General features: G+C 37.0%; 1 protein-coding gene and 1 pseudogene across 1 annotated transcript; both read right to left on the reverse strand.

Annotated features, from left to right (window-relative positions):
* Window positions 1–453: 453 nt before the first annotated feature.
* On the reverse strand, window positions 454–6256 carry LOC135676700 (cysteine-rich receptor-like protein kinase 44). Its single transcript, XM_065188154.1, has 7 exons — window positions 5402–6256; window positions 2545–2673; window positions 1926–2056; window positions 1638–1845; window positions 1312–1549; window positions 1076–1226; window positions 454–997 (listed from the first exon to the last, which is right to left on the reverse strand). Exons 1-7 carry the CDS (start codon window positions 6228–6230, stop codon window positions 650–652), a joined length of 2034 nt encoding a protein of 677 aa, XP_065044226.1. The 5' UTR covers window positions 6231–6256; the 3' UTR covers window positions 454–649.
* Window positions 6257–9301: 3045 nt separating this feature from the next.
* LOC135587050 (homeobox-DDT domain protein RLT3-like) lies at window positions 9302–24727 on the reverse strand (annotated as a pseudogene).
* Between the last annotated feature and the right edge of the window lie 50 nt (window positions 24728–24777).

The following is a 24777-nucleotide window of genomic DNA, read 5'->3' on the forward strand; positions in this document are numbered from 1 at the left end:
AAATTAATACTTATTCTCAAAAGTATAGTTAGAGTGTTAAGATTTAAAGTTATATTTTTCAAAGGAGTTTAAGATTTTATCTTTTAGATAAGTTGATTGGATATAGTTTTAATTAATTAAAATAAGAAATATGATAAGGTTCTCTTGATTTAAGTTACTATTCTATGCCTATAAATAGATGACAGCTACATCCATCCCAATCTCAAATATTTAAGCTTATTGGGCTCAAATCTAAAATTAAATCAAGATCTTATAAGAAGTTCAAGAGAATCTTTTCTATTTTTATTTGTATCGATTTTTTTATCTTCATATTACTACTATTTGATAAAGGTTTATACTTGTATATAATCCTTCTTTCTATACTCGAGAATAATTATTTATAGAGATAAAGACAACATTCTAAATGTTGATCCAAAAGTTCACATGGAAGATTCAAGCGTAAACATATGCGGATTGACATGGAATCCTTTTTGACATTTCATTTGCTTGAATTCCGCTGATACTCCTCCTAAAAGAAGGTAAATCATGAGATAGATAAGAAGGAGACTACACAGCAGCAGTTGTACGACGCTGTGTCTGAGAACAGGAACACAGGCACACGGCCTTATGTGAGGAGAGATCGACAGTGGCCGCCTTTTGCTGTTCCCATCTATCTTGGTTCTATTTCTGAAACCGAAACTTCATTTGGTGACATGGGAAATGACTTGCTTTGTCGATCAGATTTTTCGACCGGAAGAGTCGAGTTACTCGAGCCCAAGCTTGCATTCGCTTCACTCTTACCCGCACAGAACGCAGGCCGTGCAGGAGGCTGGAGGGAGACCGTCTCAGAGTTGAGCATCACAACCACCGTTGACATCGTCGGCCTGTCATTTGGATTTTCTTGAACACATAACAGCCCGATCTGGACGCATCTCAACACATCGCCTCCTTGGTACCGCCCACCCAAGGCTGGGTCTACGATCTCCATGGCTCTTCCTCCTCGCCATTTCTCCCATATCTGTTTCACAGGATGGTTTACTTATCGTCTATATATGTATGTGATTTGATTGTTATGAAACTGCACCCGACTACTTACGTAGCTTAGAAGGTCTTCGGCGACGTCGGAGTCGTAGGTACTACTGTTTTTTCTTCCGGTCAAAATCTCCAAAACCAAAACACCGAAGCTGAACACATCCGACTTGATCGAAAACTTGCCCTGCATCGCATACTCCGGCGCCATGTAGCCGCTGCAATGAGATCAACATCGATCGATCAATCAACATAAACACAAACTTTTTCAATGAGTAGACTATTAATTGTTGTGATACGCACAAAGTTCCCACGACTCGGCTTGTGGTGCCCTGAGTCTGGTCGCCACCAAAAAGCTTTGCCAAACCGAAGTCTGAGATCTTGGGGTTCATCTCTGCATCTAACAAGATGTTGCTGGCTTTTAAATCACGATGTATGATCCTTAGCTGCGATTCTTCGTGCAGGTATAGAAGGCCTCGAGCAATTCCGGCAATGATCTTGTATCTGATTCCCCAACGAAGCTGTTGGCCTCTCGTAGGATCTGTTGGACGGAAAAGGTGTTAGGACCTCAAGCACTCGGGCAATGAAGAAGAGCAGTGATATATGATATATATGGAAGGAGAATTAACCAAAAAGAAAGGCGTCCAGGCTTCCGTTGGGCACATATTCGTAGATAATCATCTTCTCTTCCTCCAAGCAAACTCCCAGAAGCTTTACAAGATTTCGATGCTGGAGTTTTGCGACCAAAACTAACTCATTCTTCAGTTCTCCAAGTCCTTGCCCAGAAGAGTTGGAGAGTCTCTTGACAGCTATTTCTCTTCCATCCGGTAGCAGTCCCTGCACAAGATCTTATAGCGTGAGGACAGAGCAAGAGCGACATTCGAAGTGGAATACTGAGGAGAAGGCTCTGGTCGTACCATGTACACTGTTCCGAATCCACCTTCTCCAATTTTATTCTCTGTGGAGAAGTTGGCTGTCGCAAGTCGTATTGTCAATAGATCAAACAGTAGTGATTCAACACTCGGGATCTGCTCCCCATCAGTTTCGTCTATGAAACAGCAAGCAGTTGCAAGCATGTTAAAAATGGTAATGATGACAAGGATTCTAATTGTTTCATATTGTAGGAAAAACACATAACTCACAAAACACATGCTCCACTCACACGTCGTACATATGTTGGAATATTAATTCAAATCATGTGATTAGATATGATTTTAGTTGAAGAGATCTAATTCAAAAAATTATCATAGTCAAAAGTTTTGATTTTACCCCCTCTATATATATATATATATATATATATATATAACTCGTGTAAACTTATATATGAGTTTAATAAAAGTTTTTAGCCTTGATAGAGAATTTTCCAGCAGCATCTCTAGTTGGCCCGGACAAGGAGAGAGGAAGAGGAAGATGGAGGCACCAAGTCAGTTAATGAACCAACTTTTTTATCCTAACATTTTCCCTGTCTTGTTCAAACAACGGTATGGCTTATATTCAATTGCAATGAAGGAAAAAGAGCATGGGCAGGTCACTCACATGGAGGTTTCGGTATCCGCTTCCTCTTCCTCCAGTAGCAGACGCAAACAATGGAGATCAGCAGCAGCACTGCAGTCGCTGCAGGTATGACAATAGCTAGAACTATTCCAATTGCGTTCTTCTTTTTTCCTGCACCGACAGATGGCCACCAAAACTCATCATCCCGTTTCTCAATCAGCATAACGATTGGGCTGTGCATGGTCAACTCCTCGAGGACAGAAATGCAAGAACAAAGAGAAGTTTGGGAACAAAAACCCAAATTGGTTGATGTTTAATTCTACTATATTCTTCTAACAATGATTACTGATATAAGATATCGAGAATGAAGTATAAGGTTATTAGGAAATATATTGCAGTCAAGATCAATGATATGAGGGAAAACAGAGGGAGATATTAAGACGACTTTATTAGGAACAATGAAAAGAGATTCGCTTAGTCCTACACAACTAATATTGTTTTATTAAATATAATATAATTAACAAAATAATTAACCAACTAAATTTGGTTCCAGATGACTTTAGACGTACCTAATTGAATTGGATGTATGTAATCATCGATTTTTTTCCCTTAAAATAAATTATTTATTATAAATAATTAATATTTTTTTTGTTTGTATAGTGTAGTTAAGGAAATGATTAAAATTAATTTTCTTACTTATGTAGGTAAATTATTTTTTTATAATTAATTAAATTATGAATTGATTTATTTCCTAATGCACTATGTGAATTTTATAAAGTAAATAGTTTAAATTCTATTTTTATATGTGAACCATAAGAAATAAATATTATAATTCTATCTTTATATATATGAAAGCAAAATAAAAATTAATTAAAAATAAAACTAACGTTAAATACATTGTCATCTCACTATCCAACTCATTCTATCTCAACCAAATATGTTATCTAAATCACACATGTGCAGTGCATATAACTCATTCAATATTTAGTCGGGTATTCGGTTTGGACTAACACTATGTGACATAGTTTAATTTTCTCTCCCTTTATTAGTTTGAACTCTCTAATTGATTGAATCATGCTAGCTTGGTCGATTTAAGTCAGTTTAGAGTGATTCCATATCAACTTGACTAATTCAAATCTATTTGACTTAATTAAAATCATTTAAATCTAGATTAAACCAGTCTAAGATAATTCCATATTATCTCTATAAAGATTTGAGATAAGTTGGGTTAGATTCTAATTGAATTGAATTTGGTTTTAGTCAATAGGGTTATTTCAATTAGGGTTTTGATCGAGGACTATATAGAGATTAACGTCTCATATTTTTATAATTTGATGAACTTGAAAATTTTATCTGAAAGTATCATTTAAAAATAATTATTTGTTGTTACTATTTCTTTTAGATTAAGCTTATGATATTGATACAATTGTTACCATGTAGTATATGTAGCTATATAGCTATACTGCTCACACTAGTAGCTTACATGTAGTATAGCTATGTAGCTATACTAGTAGCCCACATGTTGAGCCATCAGTAGATCTAGTTTAGTAAATCATACATCAAGTATGGTCCTTCGTAATATGTTTTGTCATACCATTTCTTAGATGTATGCAACGTAAATGAATGAATGTAAATGATCATAATTATATCCCTACCGAGGGTAAATAAGGTAATTCCCTTTGGAGATCAGCAAACCATCAAACATGATGGTTAGATAGTTCATCCATCTATTGTTGGGAGGAACATATCCCCACTTAGGCCAATGAGGAATATAATTCTATTCTTTATTGGAAATACGATATGAGTGCTCTGTATCTATTGTTCAAAGGAAATCATCTCGTAAAATATACATCTTTATCCGTTGTTAGGAGAGTGTATCATTAAACAAGATATAAATATTTATTGTTTGACTATTATGTATGTTATGAAGATATGTTACATACGATTGATGTATAATTTTATTTACTATATAAGAATTATCATTATTTTTATAATATATGAATTTTATAATAAATTAATATATTATTTATTTTATATTAAATTATTGATATCGTTATATATTTTATTAATATTAAATATTATTTGTATTATTTTTTAAGTTTTATAATAATTATTTTTATCTTATATTTAACCTACTTATATTTAATTAGTAGGTTTGAGGTTAGGGTGGAAGAGAGTTTTTTTTTTTTTGGTCACACGTGAAGATGTGATTTTTTTTATTAAAAAATATTTATTATTATGAAGATAAGGATTTAAATTTAAAAATAAAAAATAAAAATGAATTATAAATATTAAAAGAATAATTTATTTTTTTATAAATCGGAGATGTGACAATGCATTATGTATCTAAATTAGATTATCTTCTGAAAAAGTATAACTGGCAGGCCACTCATTTTGATGACCGATGAATGGCAGGGAAAAGTGAAAGTCTGAGCACTAGCTTTTTGTTTCAGGCTCTTACTCCTATGCTGCTTTTTAAGGCGTGATCTAAAGTGGCTGCAACTCCGTGGTGTCAGACGTTGCTCGCAAGGATAACGACAGCAAAGGAGACCACTGACACAAGTTTGTTCGTAGTCTTCTGCCGTAATCATTGCAGAAAAAGGAATTGGGTTGTCGGCTAATAGTGGGCGTCTTCACCAGCAGGGAGGGGTGTACACAGTCTGATGTACATGTGTATTTTACGTTTGAATATTTTTTATAATAACGTACGTAATAATAATAATAATACTCATATATGGACTATGTGTAAATATTTTTATAATAACATATGTAAATATTTTTTTTGAGTCAGAGAGAACGATTAAAAAAAAAAAAAGGCATACGTAGAAATCGAACAAGACTGACAAGATCATATGTTATTAAGATGTGTGGTAGTAAGAGATGATCCGAGGTAATTTACCTCGTCGGGGAACGGCGGGGGTAGCAAGTGGCGGAGAGGCAGGCGGTGGGGTCGGTTCCGATGCGCTTTCCACGGGAGCTGTAAGCGCCAGCGTGGAGTTGCCTTGGTAGAAGGAGTACACCTCGAACCTCATGTTGCACCTCACTCCGATCACCCTCCCTCCTTCCTTTCCCACCATTAGGTTCGGTAAAGGGTTGTACAGACCCCGCAAGCACGTCCCGCAATCTGTCTGCGACAGGTCCGGAGTGCACTGCACCAGGCCGTACACCTTCGGGAACGCCGACGTGAAGTTGCTCACCGTCCCGGTGGCGAACTTCTTGGCGGAGTTCGCCGCCCTGTCTGTCGTACGGTTCAGCAGGAGATCCAAGAGCTTGCTGAACCGATCCGCCCGGGTGATGTTGTTGACGTTCCACATGTAGAACTCTGGCGAGTTGCCGTCGTAGGAGAAAATTCTCCCGTTGGAGAAGCGGAGGAAGCAGAAGTCGTACCAGATCACAGCAGCCTTGTTGTAGGCGCACATCTGTTGAATGTCCTGGGTGGCAGTATCGACGCAGGAGCCGCACGCGCTGGAGTTGACGTCTCCCCGGCAGAGGGCGAAACCGTACACTTGGTCGGGGGTTTGCCCCCTGGTGCCGTTTATGAAGCCAGAAGCGGAAACCTTGGAGGCGAGGTCGGAAAGGAGGAGGTTCAGGTTGTTCTGGTACGTGCTATTGGCGCTGAAGTTTCCGGTGTTGCCGCAGATATTATACAACGGGTCGGCACTGATCACAGAGAAGAGGAGGAGGAGCAGCAGCAGCTTGAGGAAAGGGGATAGGGAGGAGGGAGACATGGTGAAGCTCTTTGGCCACTGTGAAGGAGAGGGGAAATATCTATAGCAATAATGCTGAAGCAGTGTGCCCACCGTCGTGTCTCAGAAAATTACGGGTCGAACCATGACAAGCTGACGTGAGTCACCGCGTGAAATCAAATTATTCGTGTGATGTGAGACATCATGATTAATAGATCGTCTACATAAATATTTTGCAAATTTAGAATAATTAACACTACTAAAGTAACTAATTGAATATAGAAAGTTATTATTTATCTAAAGTAACCACACACACACACACACACAAAATGAATCGTACAAAACATTAAAATTAATTGAAAAAAAAATTACCCATCAAGATAGAAATAAATTTATATTAAGTGTTTTCTAAGCAATTGAAAAACTAAGGTGAAGGTGAAGGATTTTGGGTAATTTTCCAGCGAGGAAAGCTTTCTAGTCATTAAATCTCGAGTCTTTTATTTTTGTGTCAACAACAAACATTAAATGAATCTGCTTCCCATGATGCCGTGTAGCTTCGGGTTTTTGGAAGAGTCAAGACGTAGAAAGATGGTGTCACAACAAAGGCGATGTAGAAGAAATTTGTTGGCCTTGGATAACGGGCATCATCACCAGCGCGTCGAGTGTGTCCTGTCATGAGTTAGGCCGCTACTTAGGATCAGGTATTCCCACCACGACACGCGATTGTCGGTCGTGGTGGCTTGGGTCCACGACCTAAAGTCTGGACTTGAAAGCTGTACCGCTGTCTCAAGGTGTTTCGAGTGGTCGAAGAAGCATCCCACAGATACATACATACATGTTTATAAACCGGAGTTGACTCCGGTCAAAAGTCAAGTCATCGAATCAGCTCCGAAGTATTGCACCTTTTTCTACGCCATTGGTGGTTGAGGCGTCCTTGTCAAGAAATGTATTGGCCGACGACCGCGTGCCTCTTCACGTTACACAAAGCATGGAAAAATGAGAACCCGAAGGAAGAAAAGGAGAAGATGAGATGGACTTGGACTGAGTGGTGAGAGAATGAATGCGTTCACTGTGTTTTCTGATAATTACAACTCTTCATCACCAAATTGGACTTGCTCGTCCCATCCTCCTCAGCTTTTGAAATTTCAACATAGATATAAGATTTCTGAATAGTCCTTGTGTTTTCAACATAGATATAAGATTTCAACATATGTGAATGATCCTCCACCACGTAAACTGACCACGCCTTGACGGGGAGAGAGGCGGATGAGACACTCACGAGTGGGACCAGAACCTGAGCAGTTTTGTCACATCCCACCTAATATCTCGAACAAACGACGCTAGTAAACATTATTATTGCACCTGATAAATTTTCTTCTTTACGTACGTACCGGTATGTAAATAGACTTGTATATCAGAAGAAAAAAGATTAAATTTTATTGACTGCTTATGTCATCGAATCAGACACGTTATGAGCCGCACAGACACGTTGTAGCTTTTTACAAGAGAAAAGAGGCAGCAGGCAGAATTCACTGGCATGTTGACCCATTGGTGTGACAGGTCCGACCAAAAAGTCATTGATATTTCCTAGCATAAATATATATATTATGCTATGTGATGGAAAACAGCGAACAAAATAGAATAAATATATATTATTTCTGCAGCTGCCACAATGCCCGAGATTATGATGCTAAATATATGCAGGTGCTGCAGCATCCTGAATTACAACCATTTGTTACCTCGAAAACAACAGTATCTTGAAGTAGATATTGGGATTGGTTGCATCAAACTCTAATGCTCTACTGACATATGTTGTTAAATACAAATACGCTCACCCTAAAAGACCCTCTGATCTCAACTATTGATACAGTTCCGCCTACCCGAAACAATAAAATAGCCATGGAGGGATCAGCGACTAGTAACTCTTTTGAGTGTGCAGGATAAAGATATATTCAATCGCCTTTTACAACAAGCCTACCTGTCAAAGTAGCCCTATGTTTAAAGAAGACCGCAATAGTTTTCACAGTAAAAAAATGCATTTTATCTTTTGTTCTTCATTTTCAATATATATATATATATATATATATATATATATATATATATATATATATATATATATTTATTTCAAAAGTCAAGAAAATTAACTTAGTTGCATCAAACAACATCCTCAATCTCAAATTACTACCCACCAAATGATATGACCAAATTAATCTCCATGACTTCAGAATGAAGCACCAATATTTTATGTTTGATTAATTTAATATATATCTTGATGGATAACTTTATAATTAAAATGCTTTGTTGTGTATGAGATTATCTGTGGCAGAATTGAAAATATTTAACAACATTTAGCTCATTGCAACTTTAGCTCTAGGGCACCTAAGCTATGATACCCTTCTTTTCCTAGAAAAAATTGCTAATAAAAACTATTTTCCCATCTGCATCTACATATCATTCTAGCAGCACTATCAATGGCATAATTGTGTTGCTCCAAAATATTTGAAATCTTTGTTAAATTATTTTAGATTTGTTATTCTAGCTTTATTAAAAGATATCTTTAAGGATCTTTGGCATCATTTAGGCCTCAAGGATAAATTCACTTCTTCGCGGCAACTCAGGCCTCAAGAATGAATCCCCTTCTTCATGGCAACTGATTTTATTTTTATTCATCCAGATATTTTCAATACATAAAAAAAAAGCAAATGATCCTTGGCTGCACAACATTAAACTTATAAATAAAAAAAAGAGTTAGCCAGAAACTCGAAATTAATGGTAACCCAAAAAATTAAGAAGAATAAGTTGTGAAGCATTTCCAAGTTCATTTAGGAATATATGCAGATTCACTCAAGTCATCCCTAACATGTTAATAACACTTCTGGAAAAGTGCATTAACTTTCCTAGAACTATTGTCTGAACCTAGCTAATTTGCAGTTGATGACAAAAAAATGAATACATAACTTAGGACATAGTCAGCAGCAGAATTGACATTCATCATCAACAAAGTTCAAAAAGCAAGCAGAAACATAAAACGAAGCCCACATAAAACATTATGCTTCTGCCCTACCAACAGAAGTATTAGACTTCTAGTCTCAGAATATGCCCTACAGCAGCAATGATATAAGAAACTTGTACCATATATTAAAGAGCATATCATGAGCAAGAATACTAACATAAAGGCATACACGAAGTAAAGCATAAAAGTAAAATATAATCATGATATACATTTTGATTGGGGCATGGATACTGGAGATCTTTCAGCCAGAAATCTTTCCAAATGAGGAGCAAATAGAGCATCCAACTTAACCAACCAAAGTGCAATTGCAGAAGTTGTTGAGGGCATAGTTTGAAATTGTATGATAACGTCATCTGCAGCCATATTAGAGCCAGCCCATCCATGGTGGGGCATTCATACAACCAGTGCTCATTTATGGCACCAACAAGATCAGTGAGAACCTGCAAAAGGGAAATGAACATAAAAGGCAATTCTTCATAATATAAGTACCGAAATTGACTGATCAAATTAGAAATTAAATTATGATTATATAATTAAACTTGTAAGAGTTCCGGCAAAGATGATGCACATCTAAGCTGCTTGACCTAAAGCTTGTGAGCTGATGTTGTCCATGTACCCATTAATGCTGCCTCTGGCATGCTCACCTAAGGGGAAAAAAAAAACTTATATTTTCCTGGAAACTCAAATAAAATCAACTTTAGATTATTTTAAATGAAAACTGGCATTCATTTATGCGTTAATATTTACAAGAGATGAAAAATCAGTGAATATTAACAAAAAAGTTATAAGTAGGTCACCTCGATTACATGGATTGCCGCCTTCAGGAGTTGCAACTGCGAAGACACAACTTTATGCTTGGGAAACTCACTCACATCTTCTCGTTCCCCACATGTTGCTATATGTATTGCATATCTTTCTTCAAGATCAAAATCTATCTCAAATGTAGTATGGCAAAACTTTTACAATGTTTTTCATCTCTCCAAAATAAATTATGGCAACTCACACAGTGAGACAATGATTCCATGTATGACCTCTTACGGTACCTTGCAGCATTTAAAGTGGAGTAAAAGGAATTCCAAACCCATTTATCAAATGCTTGCAAGCCGGCCCACTTTTGCTTCTTTTCTTCACTGCTCCTCTCAATTTCAAGATTTATAGCACCCGAAACAACTGATAAATTATCCAAGGATTCTGAAGTAATTAGAACACTATCAACATCTGTAGTTGGTGAAGATCCATCTCCACTACTGGCATTTGTATCAGATGGCTCAAAATTTTTTGTTTGTCTGCTTCCAATTGCAGCAGCCATATACTCATCCATCGGTTGACAGAGAAATGATTTCGTCTTCTCTAAAGAAGCAACTAGATGAGCTTCCCGCATACCCCTGCTGTCTAAGATGGACAACAAAGCATGCGGAGCCTGTTACAGAGCAACAGGTAGCAATAATGAATGTGTCAAAAAAGCTTCAAAGCTACCATCAAGAGAAAACATAAACTAGTAAATATAAAGCCAAGTAACCAGATGCAAAGTTAACAACCTGTGCTGTATCAATGATCTGCCAATGACCATCTTCTGAAGACTCGAAATAGACCCTTCGATGGCCAGGATCACGTGCAGAACATGGGCCAAGGAAAAGCCAATAGTTGTTGTACCTACGATCGAATCCTAAAAATATGGATTGGAGAGGGTGCACATCATTACAGGCTTCTCTGTCTTTGCAGTTATTAGTCTCCGAAGAACTTGACCGGCATCCTCTTCTAGAGCTAGAAGCATTTGCATATTTGAAAGCTGGTGTGTATGATGCAGAAGGATTGGCTGGAGAAGTATTTGGTAAGGATGTTATCAATGTCACACCCATTTCCCTCCGACGATGACATTGGTAATACTTGATAATTTGTCAATGATTTTTTAATTTTTGCACCCGATTCATGAGACCATGCATTTGTAATGAGTGTGATATAAGCTCTCCTGGGTTCCTAACATATGTTAGTAACATTAAAAAAAAAATCACTATTAAAAAGTAACACAGTAGGTTTCAACAAAGTAGCTTTCAACAAAACACAGAAGGTTTTATCATGAAAATCCACTTGGAACAAGGAATAAGAAAACTGATCTTAAAAATAAAGCTACAGGAGAATATTTGGGACTATCTGCCTCGAGAGTAAGCCACAAGCCCTTTTACGAGGATCAGGTGCGACAGAAAAGTTAAAATAGATCAATCTAACATTACTAAACCAAAATAACTTTACTAAAACCTAGATAAAGAATTAGTCTGATATAAAAGACAGTGGAATCTAGTTGTCTAACAAGATAAACAGAAATAAGTGACAGCTAAGAAGAAAGTTCTCCATTTGAATGATCAACTGAATGGTCAAGTTTAACAATCTAAAAACACAGCAAAATTTACTGTCAACAGTCATTACATGAAGACTTGCCGCATATATACATAGACAATTGATTTTTTTTTTCAAGAAAAAGGTAGTCTCCAAACTTGCACCTGAGAAGCTCTTGCCAATTCGGAAACTTTTAGTCCACGATTTCCTTGCTTGGATAACAAACAAAATATTTCACCTTTCAATGTGGGGGGAGGTAGGCCATGTTTCTCCATTGGATTCCTCTCCTAAGAACACAAATTAACAAGAAACAGAGATAAAGTTAAACATGAACTTGCATATACAAGAAAAATGCTGTCTGTTTAATACTAAGACTCAGTCTTCAATGTATTTCACTTGCTTTACATCCCCGCTTAGAGGTCACCAAAGCAAAATTTGGAAGTACGGTTCCCTACCGACACTTGAGATGAGGTATAGTCAAAGTAATTCAATTTGTAATGCTCATGCTATTGGTAATTTAATCTCTTCAACAAAGCACCTTTCTCCTTGATTGATTTATCACCCATCAGCATGCTGTTGTTTAATATCTCCCATCGATTGATGTGGTACTATAAGTCAATTGGTGATCATTCATTTCAATCATGTAAGGTTCTCCTAATCAAATAATATGAATGATCAACTGAATCATGATTTGATGTAATGACTGATCATGAAAACATCAGAAATCTGGAATCAACTGAGCTTAGCTGGGTATAAATTAGTTTATTCCATCATACTTGAGTCAACCTACAGACAATCACAATTAATGATGGCCCAATTATGGTTAATCTGATCCAACGATCCAATCCAGCTGGCTTAACTGATCTAGCCTTATCATTATCACATATATTAGCATCCAAATGGATTCAGATACCTGGCCTGATGAATCTTTGATATCTTAATTATCAGAGTAAGCTCTCAGAGATGTAGATCAATTACATTGTGTTTATGATCAAATCATAGAACATAACATAAAAAGTCAATCACCATACAAAGAGAGACATCTTAGTTTAGCCATTTGAAATTAGTGCACTTACATAGGCATAGAAGATTTAAACAATTACATTGATTGAATGTTTTCAAGGATAGAAGTTCTCAAGGCTTTAGATCATTAGGAAGTCAAGACTCCTTCATTGAGGAAGTCAAATGGACATTAAGCTGACATTAGAGGTAGCCAGCTCATCAGTCAATATTAGGCAAGTACCCTAGTTGCCTATTTAATTGGATCATTTTATTAAAAGACCAGTCAGTTTATGTGGCCACCCAATAATCCTAAACTCACCACACTATTTAGTATTTACAACTGTCCTCATATATAAAGCAAAAGTTTCTGCTTCAGAAAAGCATATGCAAATTGAAACCTCTTTCTTTGACTTGTATAAAATTTTGAAACCATGGATGGATAACATGTAAAAACCAATACATGCATTGTGAAAATTCTAAATAGATGTTTGAGAATCAGAAATTCCAACCGAACATTAAAGCTTGCATAGGAACAGCAAATGTTTAATCCAATGTTGACAAATATCAGACAGTTTGTTGTTTGCAATACCTCGTTATAATTTCCCCTCCGTATTGCTTTCTGTTTTGATCCAAAACCTGCTGCTACCAGAACTTGCCGTAGTATTTCAGTCCAAGTCAGAGGGCCAAGAGATTGCTTCCAGTGATCAACATCAAAATCTTGTTCTCTTATCTGAATAGAACCCATACATCGTAAAGTTTTACTACATAACAAGCAAAGTAAACAAGAAAGGAAAATTTACATCTTAACCGCAAGGTGGCTTATAATGTGAAATAAATGCACAACTTGAAAAGCAAATTACAGACAAATAAAACCAACAGTACAAAATAAAGAAAAATAAGACAACTCTTAAGTGGTCTGTGGCAAAGGAACAGAAGGCAACATGAACAGAAGGGCCTGTACAAAAACGAAACTAGAAGAAGTACAATATACGCACTCGATCAGTGACTTACAAAGTCCGAAAATACTAAAAACCTGCAGATTTTAGAAGATGGAGTAATAAATCCAGCAGTAGTCTCTTTTTCAACATTAAGCATAAGCAGCTTCAGAAGTGCCACATGAATTCCTCCTAACAACAAAGAATCCTGAAATAAATATCATATGGTAAACTTCATTAGACATCAAATTTTTAAATAGTAAAGATGTTAAAGAGTTGACAAAATCTATGCAGTATAGAACGAGCAGCAAGAAAACCTTGTCATGAAATGCCTGAGAAAATTCATCAAGTGTAAAGGCACACACTTCAAGAATCACCGAATGAGTATATATAAACTGAACCTGTCCAAGAAAATTGAAAAACATAATTTATCATCATCAGCGTGGCATGAAAAGAATAACATGATAGTAAAACCCATCAAATTGATTTTGCCACCATAAATTGAGTGCAAATTATCTAAATACACTCCACAGAATTGTGTTTGATTCATCTATCATCATGGCTGATGCAGTACAAACAGAAATACAAAACAAACATGACTAGTATAGTCCGCAATAAGGAACATCAGTTGACCAACTTTTGAAGATATTCTCACAGAATTTATACATGAACGACAGTAAATCTATCAAAATTCACGTATGGTGTTTAACTGGCATTACATAACCAAACATTTAACACAGTATAAGAACTGCAGACTACAACTTAATAATAGTAACAGCAATGTTATGAATAGCATGCAGTGGACACATGATGCAGGATCATGATTGGCAGACTGCTAAGTGGGCCTCTACAAGCCCAAAGACATCAGTGCTATCCAAAGGAGTCAGCAAGAAAAATGTCAAAGTAGCAAACGTCAAATATGGTTAACCACATCAGAGTAAAAAAAAGTAATGATGATACACCAAGCAAAACCATTGACTTCTGGGAATGACCAACTCCTACATATGAAGTGGAAAGAGCAACTTTACCTGCATTACCATAAAATTCATCTGCCATGACTTAAACTACTACAGAATAAATGCAACTATCAGTCTTGTACAAAATAGCTGCTTCATTTTAACAGTTTGAGGAGGAAACCTTGCCAACAAGTCTAGAACATACAAGAGTCAAAATCATGGCATGTGTTGGCAGAGAGATCTGTACCAAGAATAGTGCTGGACAAGAATCAACCTTTGCAAAGGGAGCAACCATGTCTTCCATTTGAAGCTAGATGGGTAGAACATCTCAATGGGTTAGGTCCTTCCTGTAACTCCTCAAGTTCCAGCTCCTCATCACCAACTAAAGTCATCGGTTCACTTGATTGTTCAAAAGATTCATCAAGTGAAAGATTTCAATCTCTTAAATGAGGTTCTTGCTGAATTGCATCTTGTTTAGACGGCACCTGAATTTTGAGAAACAAACCTTATAAATGCATACCGCCAGAAATAGAACACATAGAACAACTTTAATTTACTTAATTGGAAAAAACTGACACTACAGACACTACTCACATTGACACTTCGATCAGCCAATTGAAATGTCACAAACGTCTCTAAGTTGAAATACTGAAAATCTATAATATAGTTTTCTTATAAACTAAAAAAAAAAAATTGTTCCCATGAGATAGAAGCAAAGTCACCTTTCTCACTCTATGTTTTCTCAGGAAGGATATCTCAGGAACATATGATAAGCAGAATGGTCATCCAGTTCAAACTTTCATAGTAAAATCTGCAGAGACAGTAGTAATATGATATCCTTGGGCCAAAGTCAAAGTAGCATAACCAGAACATAATCCATTTACCATGCATGGTTCTCTTTGCTGCAGTCGTTTTAGAACATAAGATGATGTAGCCTTATGCGAAGCATGCGATCTTACATTCATCCAAGAACTCCTGTCTGTACAACTCATAACAGTTGAACATTTTTTACCATTGGGGCGTGTTGCATGCCATACTGTCATCAACCCTTTGCCCATACCATACTTCCTTGCATGAAAATTAACTTCAGGAAGAGTTCTGGAGGCAAGTATAGGAGTCACCAACGCCTGCAAAGAGTTCTTTTAAAAGAAACGATATCACTATAAAAACACACTGTTCATTTTTTTTTCCAGTGTTTCACAGGAGAAATTTTGTCAAGATCATCTAACATGCGATTGATGCTAAGACATAGCAACCTTCCTCATTGACAACTAACTAAATTAAATTAAAAAAAATCGTCATCAATTAAGATGACAGCACACAATTGATACATAAATGGACAGAGAGAGTAACCAAAACATGGACAAGAAAGTATAAGTTAACAAAAACAAAAAAGTCCTAGGATAAGATATTAAATTTTGAAGATAACTTACATAAAAAGCACTTTCTATACACAGTATCTGAAGCAAACTATCCAAAAAAGAAAAACAAATGAACATCCAACATCAGGTGACTTAGACCAAAACTTATGCATGTAGATGCCCAAATGAAAATCCAATTGGTCCATGTTGCAATTAGTTAGACATGACTTAGACCAAACCCAGCTCTACCCAAGTTAATATTTTGTATTCCAAAGAAAAAGGACAAAAGCTACTTGTCAAATTACTTGAAGTTCTGTGATACCTTGCTCCTTCTGGGAATGCGTTGGTTGTCATGACAGGACTGAAGTTTCTCGAACTCTAGTGTAAATAAGTTGGAAAATATGTAAGAACGGAACATTTGGAACTCCAAAAGTAAGATGATAACAAAGAACTGGAATTAACCGAAAACCTAACACTTTAGAAACAAGTATAATAAAAGAACCAAGGTCTGCCATACCGATGTGTACCGCCCGGTACGGGCGGTACGTACCGGTCCGAGAGGCGACCGGTACGCGGACCGCCCTCTACCGGGCGGTACACCAAAAAAAGCTTGTATCGAGCGGTAACGGTCGAAATTTCGACCGTTACCGCCCGATACCACTCGGTAACGATCGAAATCAACCGGTACCACTCGGTAATGGTCGAAATCGACCGTTACCACACTGTAGCAGTGCTACAGTGCTCCAACGGTCAAATTGACCGTTGGAGCCATTTCTCCTCCTATTTAAACTAATCTTCTCTCCCCTATTTCATTATACTCTCTTAAACTCTCTCTCAAACATTTCTTTTCTCTCATAAACTCTATAAAACAATAATTTGTGAATTCAATCGAGGTAAATTTGGGAAAATTAAGAGGAAGAACTTTCTAATCAAGAGGTATGTATTCGTTTTCTTTAATTAGAGAGTAATTAAGATATTTAAGATTATGATTAGTGTCTTTTATATATAGTAAGTATTGAATAATATTTATCATAGTAAAATAAGTTTAATTAAATTTTATTAAAGTTATTTAATGCTGCGATTAGTTATTTTAATGATGATTTAATCGAAATTTGTTTGATTTTATATCAATTTAATGTCTTTAATACTTATTAGGGTATTTGTCATGTTTATAGTGGTGAAAGAGAAGTAATTAGTAAAAAAATTAACTATATTAATCATATAATTAGTGTAGATAAATGATAATTTTATCATAATTTGAAATTTGAATCATATTTAATGTTTCTTTTATGTGTTTAACATATATATGATGGTAAAATAAGTTTAATTATGTTTTATTAAAGTTATTTAATACTGTAATTAGTTATTTTAACGATGATTTAATCAAAATTTGTTCGATTTTATGTGAATCCAATATCTTTAATATCTATTAGAGTATTTGCCATGTTTATAATGTTGAAAGAGAAATAATTAATGAAAAATTAACTATATTAATCACGTAATTAGTGTATCTAATGATTTTAATACTTCTTTTATGCACGTAACATATTTATGATAATAAAATATGATTAGTTATGTTTTAATAAAATTACTTAATATTGTGATTAGTGATTTATGATCGATATTTGGTCAATTTAATATGTTTATACTTTATAGTTTATTTGATTTAAATTTGATAGGATCATGGCACCAAAAGAACAGTAACACGATGATGTATGGGTTCATGCCCGAAAGCTAGATGGAAACCGTCATCATTGGCAATGTATTTATTGTGACTACATTGGTAAAGGTGGAGGAATAACTCGAGTGAAAATGCATTTGGCTGGTGGGTATCCTGACGTTGCAAAATGCAAGAAGGTTCCAACGGAGATCCGTAAATTATTTCAAAGCAAGATGAAACAAGCAAAGGAAGATGCATTAAAAAAGAAGGCAAGAGTTGAGGAAGAATATCATAGGGCTACACAGGAACCAGTTTATGATCAGTATGAGGGTTGCGGCGATGAAGTCGACCCGGATCTCACAGCTGGGATTCGTGCATCATTGGAGCATCAGTATACGGTCGATGAAGCAATGAGGCATCGACGACCTGACTCACAATTAGAGCATGGCAGTGGTAGTGGAATCCAGAGGTCAACCAGCATGAGGCAACCAACTGCTCCTTCTCAGTTAGGCCGAACTAGTAGCATGAGGTATGGTGGACTCCGTGATTTTATGAGAGGTCTTGGCAGGAGGTCCGCACCAGATATTGTTGATATTGATCCGCAAGCCTATCCCCCACAAACAGCGAAACAGACACGGATTGACGATGCATATACAAAAGAAAAAAAACGGGATATTGGGAAGGCAATCTCAAAATGGTTCAACTTTCATAGGATTCCAGCCAACACAGCCCAAGGTCCATATTATCAGAGCATGATCTCCTCTATTCAAAAGTCTGGCACGGGGATCCAACCTCCAACACCGAAGGAGATTCACGGCGTGTACTTAGATGAGGAGGTGGCAGAACTAAAGGATTGGATCAAATCCTTCAAGAGGAAATGGGATGAATATGGGGTGACATTGATGTGTGACAGTTGGACAGGACCAACAAGAATGAGTATCATCAACTTTTTTGTTTATTGCAATAGAAGAGTGGTGTTTCATAAGTCCGTTAATGTTTCTGAAAAGATCCAAGATGCAAACTACATTGAGAGCTTGATGGACACTATGGTAGAGGAGATTGGACCACAGTATGTTGTCCAAATAATAACCGACAATGGAGCGAATTTCAAAAAGGCCGGTTTGCAATTGATGGAAAAAAGAAAAACTTTGTTTTGGACTCCATGTGCAGCTTATTGCATAGATCTAATGCTGAAGGATATTGGTGAGTTGGATGCGGTCAAGAAATGTGTAGCTCGAGCACAATCAATTACAAAGTTTATATATAATCATCATTGGGTCCACGCATTAATGCAAAAGTATGTAAATGGTGAGATACTTCGACCTGGAATTACTCGGTTTGCTACCAATTTTATTGCATTAAAGTCATTACAGCAAAAAAGACATGGCTTGAAGGCAATGGCTAGCTCACAAGAGTGGTCTGAATCCAGATATTCGAAATTGAGTGATGGAAAGAAGATAGAAAAGGCCATTCTTTCCTCTAGATTTTGGGAGACTAACAAAAATCATAAAAGATGTGGAACCACTTTATATTATCCTCCGTAAGGTCGATATGGACAAGCGTCCACAAATGCCGTATCTTAAATATATGCTGATTTCAGCAAGAGAGGAGGTCAGGAAAGCATTTAAAGATGATTTTAAGGCCGACCAATACGTACGAATCATTGATCGTCGGGCCGAAGTTCATATGGATCAAGATATCCATAATGCAGGTAAATTCATATTCAGAAATACTTAATTTATTATTATTTAGATAATAAAAAATCATACTAACAAAATTATGTTTTGCAGCATATTATCTAAACCCGGCAATTCAATATCGATATGCTCTCGGAACGCAAAATAATTTCCTAACGACACTACGAAATGTTATATATCGACTCTTGCCAAACACTACCGAGGCAGCCGATGCTCTTATGGAGGGTCGATTATTTCGAGAAACAGTTGGTTCATTCTTCGACGTTGTAGCTATATCATGCCGTTACACTATGGATCCTGGTGAGGAAAAGTTATGCATATTGATTATCAATTATATTTAATGTTAATTATTTGTTATGCTAATAAAATCTTATTTATATCTTTTTGCAGTCGAGTGGTGGTTACAATTTGGAGGCGATGCACCACATTTAAGGAAGGTTGTCGTTCGTGTACTTTCACAGACAACAACATATAGTGGTTGCGAACGTAATTGGTCAACGTTTGCATTGATTCATACGAAAGTCCGCAACAGACTCTCCTACAGACGGTTAGAGAAACTAGTATATGTCCATTATAACATGCGGCTAAAATTGCGATGTGCTGAGTTGGATAAGGAGCCAGAGGAACCAGATATTGATCCCATTGACCTCCAATTCTACAACGAAGATTCAGAGCCAATGTTAGATTGGGTTGAAGCAGCAGAGAACCAAGAGGATCCTCTACTTCATGAGGCGGGAGATCCTCAGCATCCTTCACGTTTTATCACCGAGGCAATAGAAGAAGAAGAAGCACAACCCCAACAGGTAGAAAATCCCCCTCGATTACAACATGGTATGAGTCAAACTGCTCGAGGAACTACCGATACCTAACGGTCACACTCGTCCGCCCAACGTGCAAAGGCAAAGGGGAAGGCAGTAGCATCAGTTGCATCGTTGGAAAGAATCGAGTCGGGTGACGAGACACCTTCACAATCATATTCTCTTTCTCGTTCGGTCCAGAGACATGACAGCAACACGGACAGCAGTGCCTCAACAGATGATGGCGGTGATATCGGGCAGTCGTTGGTCTCGTCTGCACAACTTGAGGGTGGTGAATGGACTGAGGAGCAATATTTTACACATACCACTAAAGATTCAGATCATGGAACTCGACAAGGTACTGGTCAAGTTTATGCGCGGAAGGGGAAGGAGAAGGGGAAGGGGAAGGCAGTGGATGAATATGAACAAATGCGACAGAGCATACATAATATAGACACAGAAAGAGACTCATCGTATTCACAGCCATCGTATTATGAAGAATCATATGGGCAACAACAGTATGGTGATAGTTGGTCATCCTTCTCTGAGCAACAGCATGATACAGAACAACACCAATATATGCCTCAAAAGCTGCCTCGGACAAATATGATTTATGACGATCAATCTACGATCAGTACCACATTGATGCATCAATGGCATACGGTGTATCAATACACTATGTCATGGGATCAATTTCATGATTGGGTCCAACAAACGTATCATATTGATATGTATCGGATCGAGGACCCCGATCCACCACCCGTGGAGGCCCGTCGTTCGTTTTGGTGGTAGAATTAACAATCAGGTATATCTAGATATATGATTATTTAATTCATTTGAATTTTAGAGTTTATATTGTAACAAAATAGTCTAACAATTCAACTGATTTTTCTATAGATATTTCAATCTATAACGAGCTGAAATACGAACCTCGAACAAGACTACCTCAAAGCCCAAAAAATATATGTGATGCTATTTTTACCTAATTTACATTGATTTTGCTAAACTTATACTATTACTATATTTATTTGTAACTTGAAAACTCTATCCTAACTTTTTTTTTAATTTTCAGATATTTTCGGAGGGATAAATCGGTGAAATCAGGTGTACCGCTCGGTACGCCGTACCGTACCGTACCGAGCCAGCATCGAAACGCCGGTACGGTACGGTTCGGTGAACCTTGGAAAGAACCATCTAAGCTTGCTAAAATAACAGTAATCTAATTTAAATGTCTACTGCTTAGACTAAAGTAGATCTTTAGTACCTTCAGAGGTTCAAGGATAAGGCAGATTACGATAAGAGCTCAACTTTATGAACAGCAAGACTGTCAAAGTTCTTTTTGTCCAGCACATGCACTATAGTTTGTAAGATGAACTGTGTAAAAATGATCCTTAAAAGCCAAACAATGTCATTGTTCATTCATTTCAGAAAGGGCTTTTGTTGCTGGTTTCTCTACCCTTCCTCTCTCCCACATCAGCTGCCACACTGCATACGTACTGAAAGGGACAAGCCGCTGACACCATCTATTTCCCTGATGTAATTTTCGAAGACAGAGAGTCCAAGATTACTTCTCTTAACCTAAAACTGACTCCTTTAATGCTTATCCTTCAAACTTATTATTCATTCTCTTGTAAACAATCAATTTCACAAACTTCACCGTTAAACTACAACTCAGAACATACAACACCTTTTTTTCCATATCTCATCAGTCTCCTACTCAAACAAAACTCCTATATGAATTTCTACCTTCAACCAATTGCCACATGAAATAACCTCTACAAAACTATGGTACTACTATTATGAACACCATTTCTTTTAGCTATGTCATTTGTTCCATTATCGCCGAGAGGAAACCAAGCAACCTTTTAGGATTTTAGATTGCCCTAATTTACAGTAAATAATTACCATATACATGATAGTGACAATCACAATTCAGCACATATGCCTGAACCCTGACAAGACATGCTAATACACACGTAAGGCAAGGCATTATGGCATGTGCTGCTGCAAACAAACTATTTTAGCCCACTGTTTATAAAAAAAAAGTTTGTGATGTTATTACGAGAGGGCATCATGATAAAACCTTGCATAAAGCTCATCAACCCTGAAAGTTGGGACATTACAGTTTGCTGTTGTTGTTGTTGGGCATCATTGTTAAAGCTAAAATTTCAGAATAGAAGGGGCACAATAACGACAATTCATTCTTTTTCATCCCATATAGAGCTCTATATATATAGATCAACCAGATTAAACTGATCTCAAAATGTTTTAAATGTTTTATGGCACTTAGTTAATTCAACAATTTCCTTTCTAAATCTCAAGAAAAAAATTATTTAGAAAGGGATTCCTATATAGTTAAAAAAAGGATAGGGAAGTGTGAGGAATATGAACCACAAGTATTTGAAGAAGTCAAAGAACACTTTCCCCTCATCAAGTCAGGGTTGCTGGCATTCGAGTGGGCATATCCACCAGGTACAATGAATGCAGTTCAAATCTTTCCAAGTCTCCAAGCGAATCAAACCATGGGATCCACAAGGGTTAATTTAAGCTTCAGAAAATATATCCTCATACTGCACAAGCTTAACTTTCTTACCTTTATCAATAATAACAATATTATTATTAAAGTAAATTATTAAAAAAATTCCGAATTACATGCACCTAAAATTTCCAATTTCAAAGAAAATATATCAATCTAATCGTTATGAAAATTAACCAAATAAGACTGCAAATATTTCAATGTGTCTAAGAATGAAGCAAGACACACCTGTACAGTGACCAAATGCATCTCCTATATGGTCTTCAGGGAACAAAATCTGTAAGCAAAAAATGTGATTCTTTTCTGCATAATTTGATCTGCCACCTGAATGGCTCTTCATCAGTTGCTCTAGATCCTTATACCTACATTTCTGTCTGACAAGTTGATTCATCTTCTTGATAGCACATCTTGAAGTGCCAGCGGTTCTCCTGTGACCTGATAAATTAAGACACTTACCATGAGTGTGTTTAAATGCATTGGAACTACTACTAGGGAAGCTTTTTATACTTGAATGAAGAGCTTCATTCTTCCTTCTATCTTTTCTTCTTCTCTCAGCAAACCAGCCATGAATTTGATGATACGTTAAATTCAGTGATGATGCATATTCTTCCATTTTATTTTGTTTAGGATATTTATCCTCTGCAAGAAAGACAAACATCAATAAACTAAAGAATTATATTTAGAAACCCAGGGACTTAGCTGGATTACAAAAGAAACACCTGAGTATAATTTTTCCAAGGACTGTAGTCGGCATGGTGTTTTCTCTCTTTGCTCCATTGTCTTTTTGGTCATCAACATCATCAGCACCCATCAACCTAGAAGTGACCTAGAGAAGAATCGTACTAAACAGAGGTTGGAATGTGAAAATAATTAGAGACCGTACTTGAATGCATTCTCTGACAAAGCATACAAACAATGAAAAGCAGCTAATTGGCAAGATATTCAAGCAAATACATCTTGTTGTGATCAGCCAGAATTTAGTTCCTAACAGATTTCCGTAGAACATTAAGACAGTGCAAACATTATATAGATGGATGATATTCGAAAGCAAAAACATCTAATCAAGCCGGTATTCATTTCAGGAACTAGTCAGCAGCTTAGTCACTTTCTTAGTGAGGACCAAAAAGATTACGCACTTTAAGAAACAAAAAGTGCGGGCATCAGAAATACTAGGAAACCCATGTGCCCTCGAATCTTCTCCTTGATGGACAGAAATGAAACTTACTTGCAAGAAAACACAAAAACCAAAAGCAACAGCAGGCATCAGAGAATTTCCAGAACGAAATAAAAAAGGAAATTTTGGCCTTCTTGCTATGCTAAATAAAATATTTATAGATACATTCTTGAGCGACCCACAGGCAAAATCCAAAACAAAGAATTCCATGGGTCACGTCCATGTAGTCGCACACGTGTGTAGCCATGATTATTTTCGCCCCTATCACAAGCATGACATCTAAAAATAACCATGGCCAAGTAATTCTAACGAATATTAAAGATCAATAATCAAAAGTGCATTAATACGCCGACGAAAGAACATCGATCGATACGTATTCTGTTTCCTACGAAACATGAACATCAGTTCAAAAAAAAAATGATTGCCTAACCACTGGAAAAAGAAAATCCCAAACCAAACCCACCACTCGAGATAACACTTCAAGAATCCAACCCACACCCAAAATCAAACCCATTCAGCATCGAAACGGCCGAAACCGAACCCAAATACCTGGAAAAGACAAGAGAAGCGAAGGTATCAGAGCTCTGACGAAGCGACGACGGCGTTTTCCAACGGCAGCGGGCACATCCAGAGAGAATTAACGCGTTTATTGGACTGGGCACCTCTACCTGCACCCGAGGTTTAGGGTTTATGGGCCAAGGATGAGGACCGAAGCGAAGATGGCGGGGGTCTGGCTACCTCACCCTGTTCTCGCTTGCGCCTTTCGAACACCAACACCCTTGGCTCCCCTCCCGTCCATCCTGTGTGCTTTTCGTTTTGATCTCTTAAACCCATGGAGAAACATCTTGCGTCATCGGAAGCAAATGCCCTCCGCGATATTACCGACATGGACCTCGCTGAATTCGATCGATCTTCGATTTCGCTGATGTTTGGGCTTAGGGTTTGGAAGGATAACGTTAGCTTGGGTAGAATCGTATAATTATCAAAACATGCGTGTATCAATACCGTTCCTCTTGAATTATGTCTAGCAAGTTCATCAATTACTGGTGATAAGGAAAAAAAAAGATAGTGCTGGATAAAGACCACGCTGACTCGCCCGCTAATTCAGGTTTACTCTATCTAAG

Source organism: Musa acuminata, chromosome BXJ1-6, assembly GCF_036884655.1.
Source record: "Musa acuminata AAA Group cultivar baxijiao chromosome BXJ1-6, Cavendish_Baxijiao_AAA, whole genome shotgun sequence".
NCBI classification, from domain to species: domain Eukaryota; kingdom Viridiplantae; phylum Streptophyta; class Magnoliopsida; order Zingiberales; family Musaceae; genus Musa; species Musa acuminata.

Bases quoted from the DNA above. Each gene is read 5' to 3' on its own strand.
- LOC135676700 (XM_065188154.1), bottom strand. From the start codon at position 6,230: ATGTCTCCCTCCTCCCTATCCCCTTTCCTCAAGCTGCTGCTGCTCCTC. The intron at 1,846-1,925 runs GTACGACCAGAG...GATCTTGTGCAG, and splicing joins GATTCGGAACAGTGTACATG to GGACTGCTACCGGATGGAAG. The intron at 1,227-1,311 runs GTGCGTATCACA...ATCTCATTGCAG, and splicing joins AGCCGAGTCGTGGGAACTTT to CGGCTACATGGCGCCGGAGT.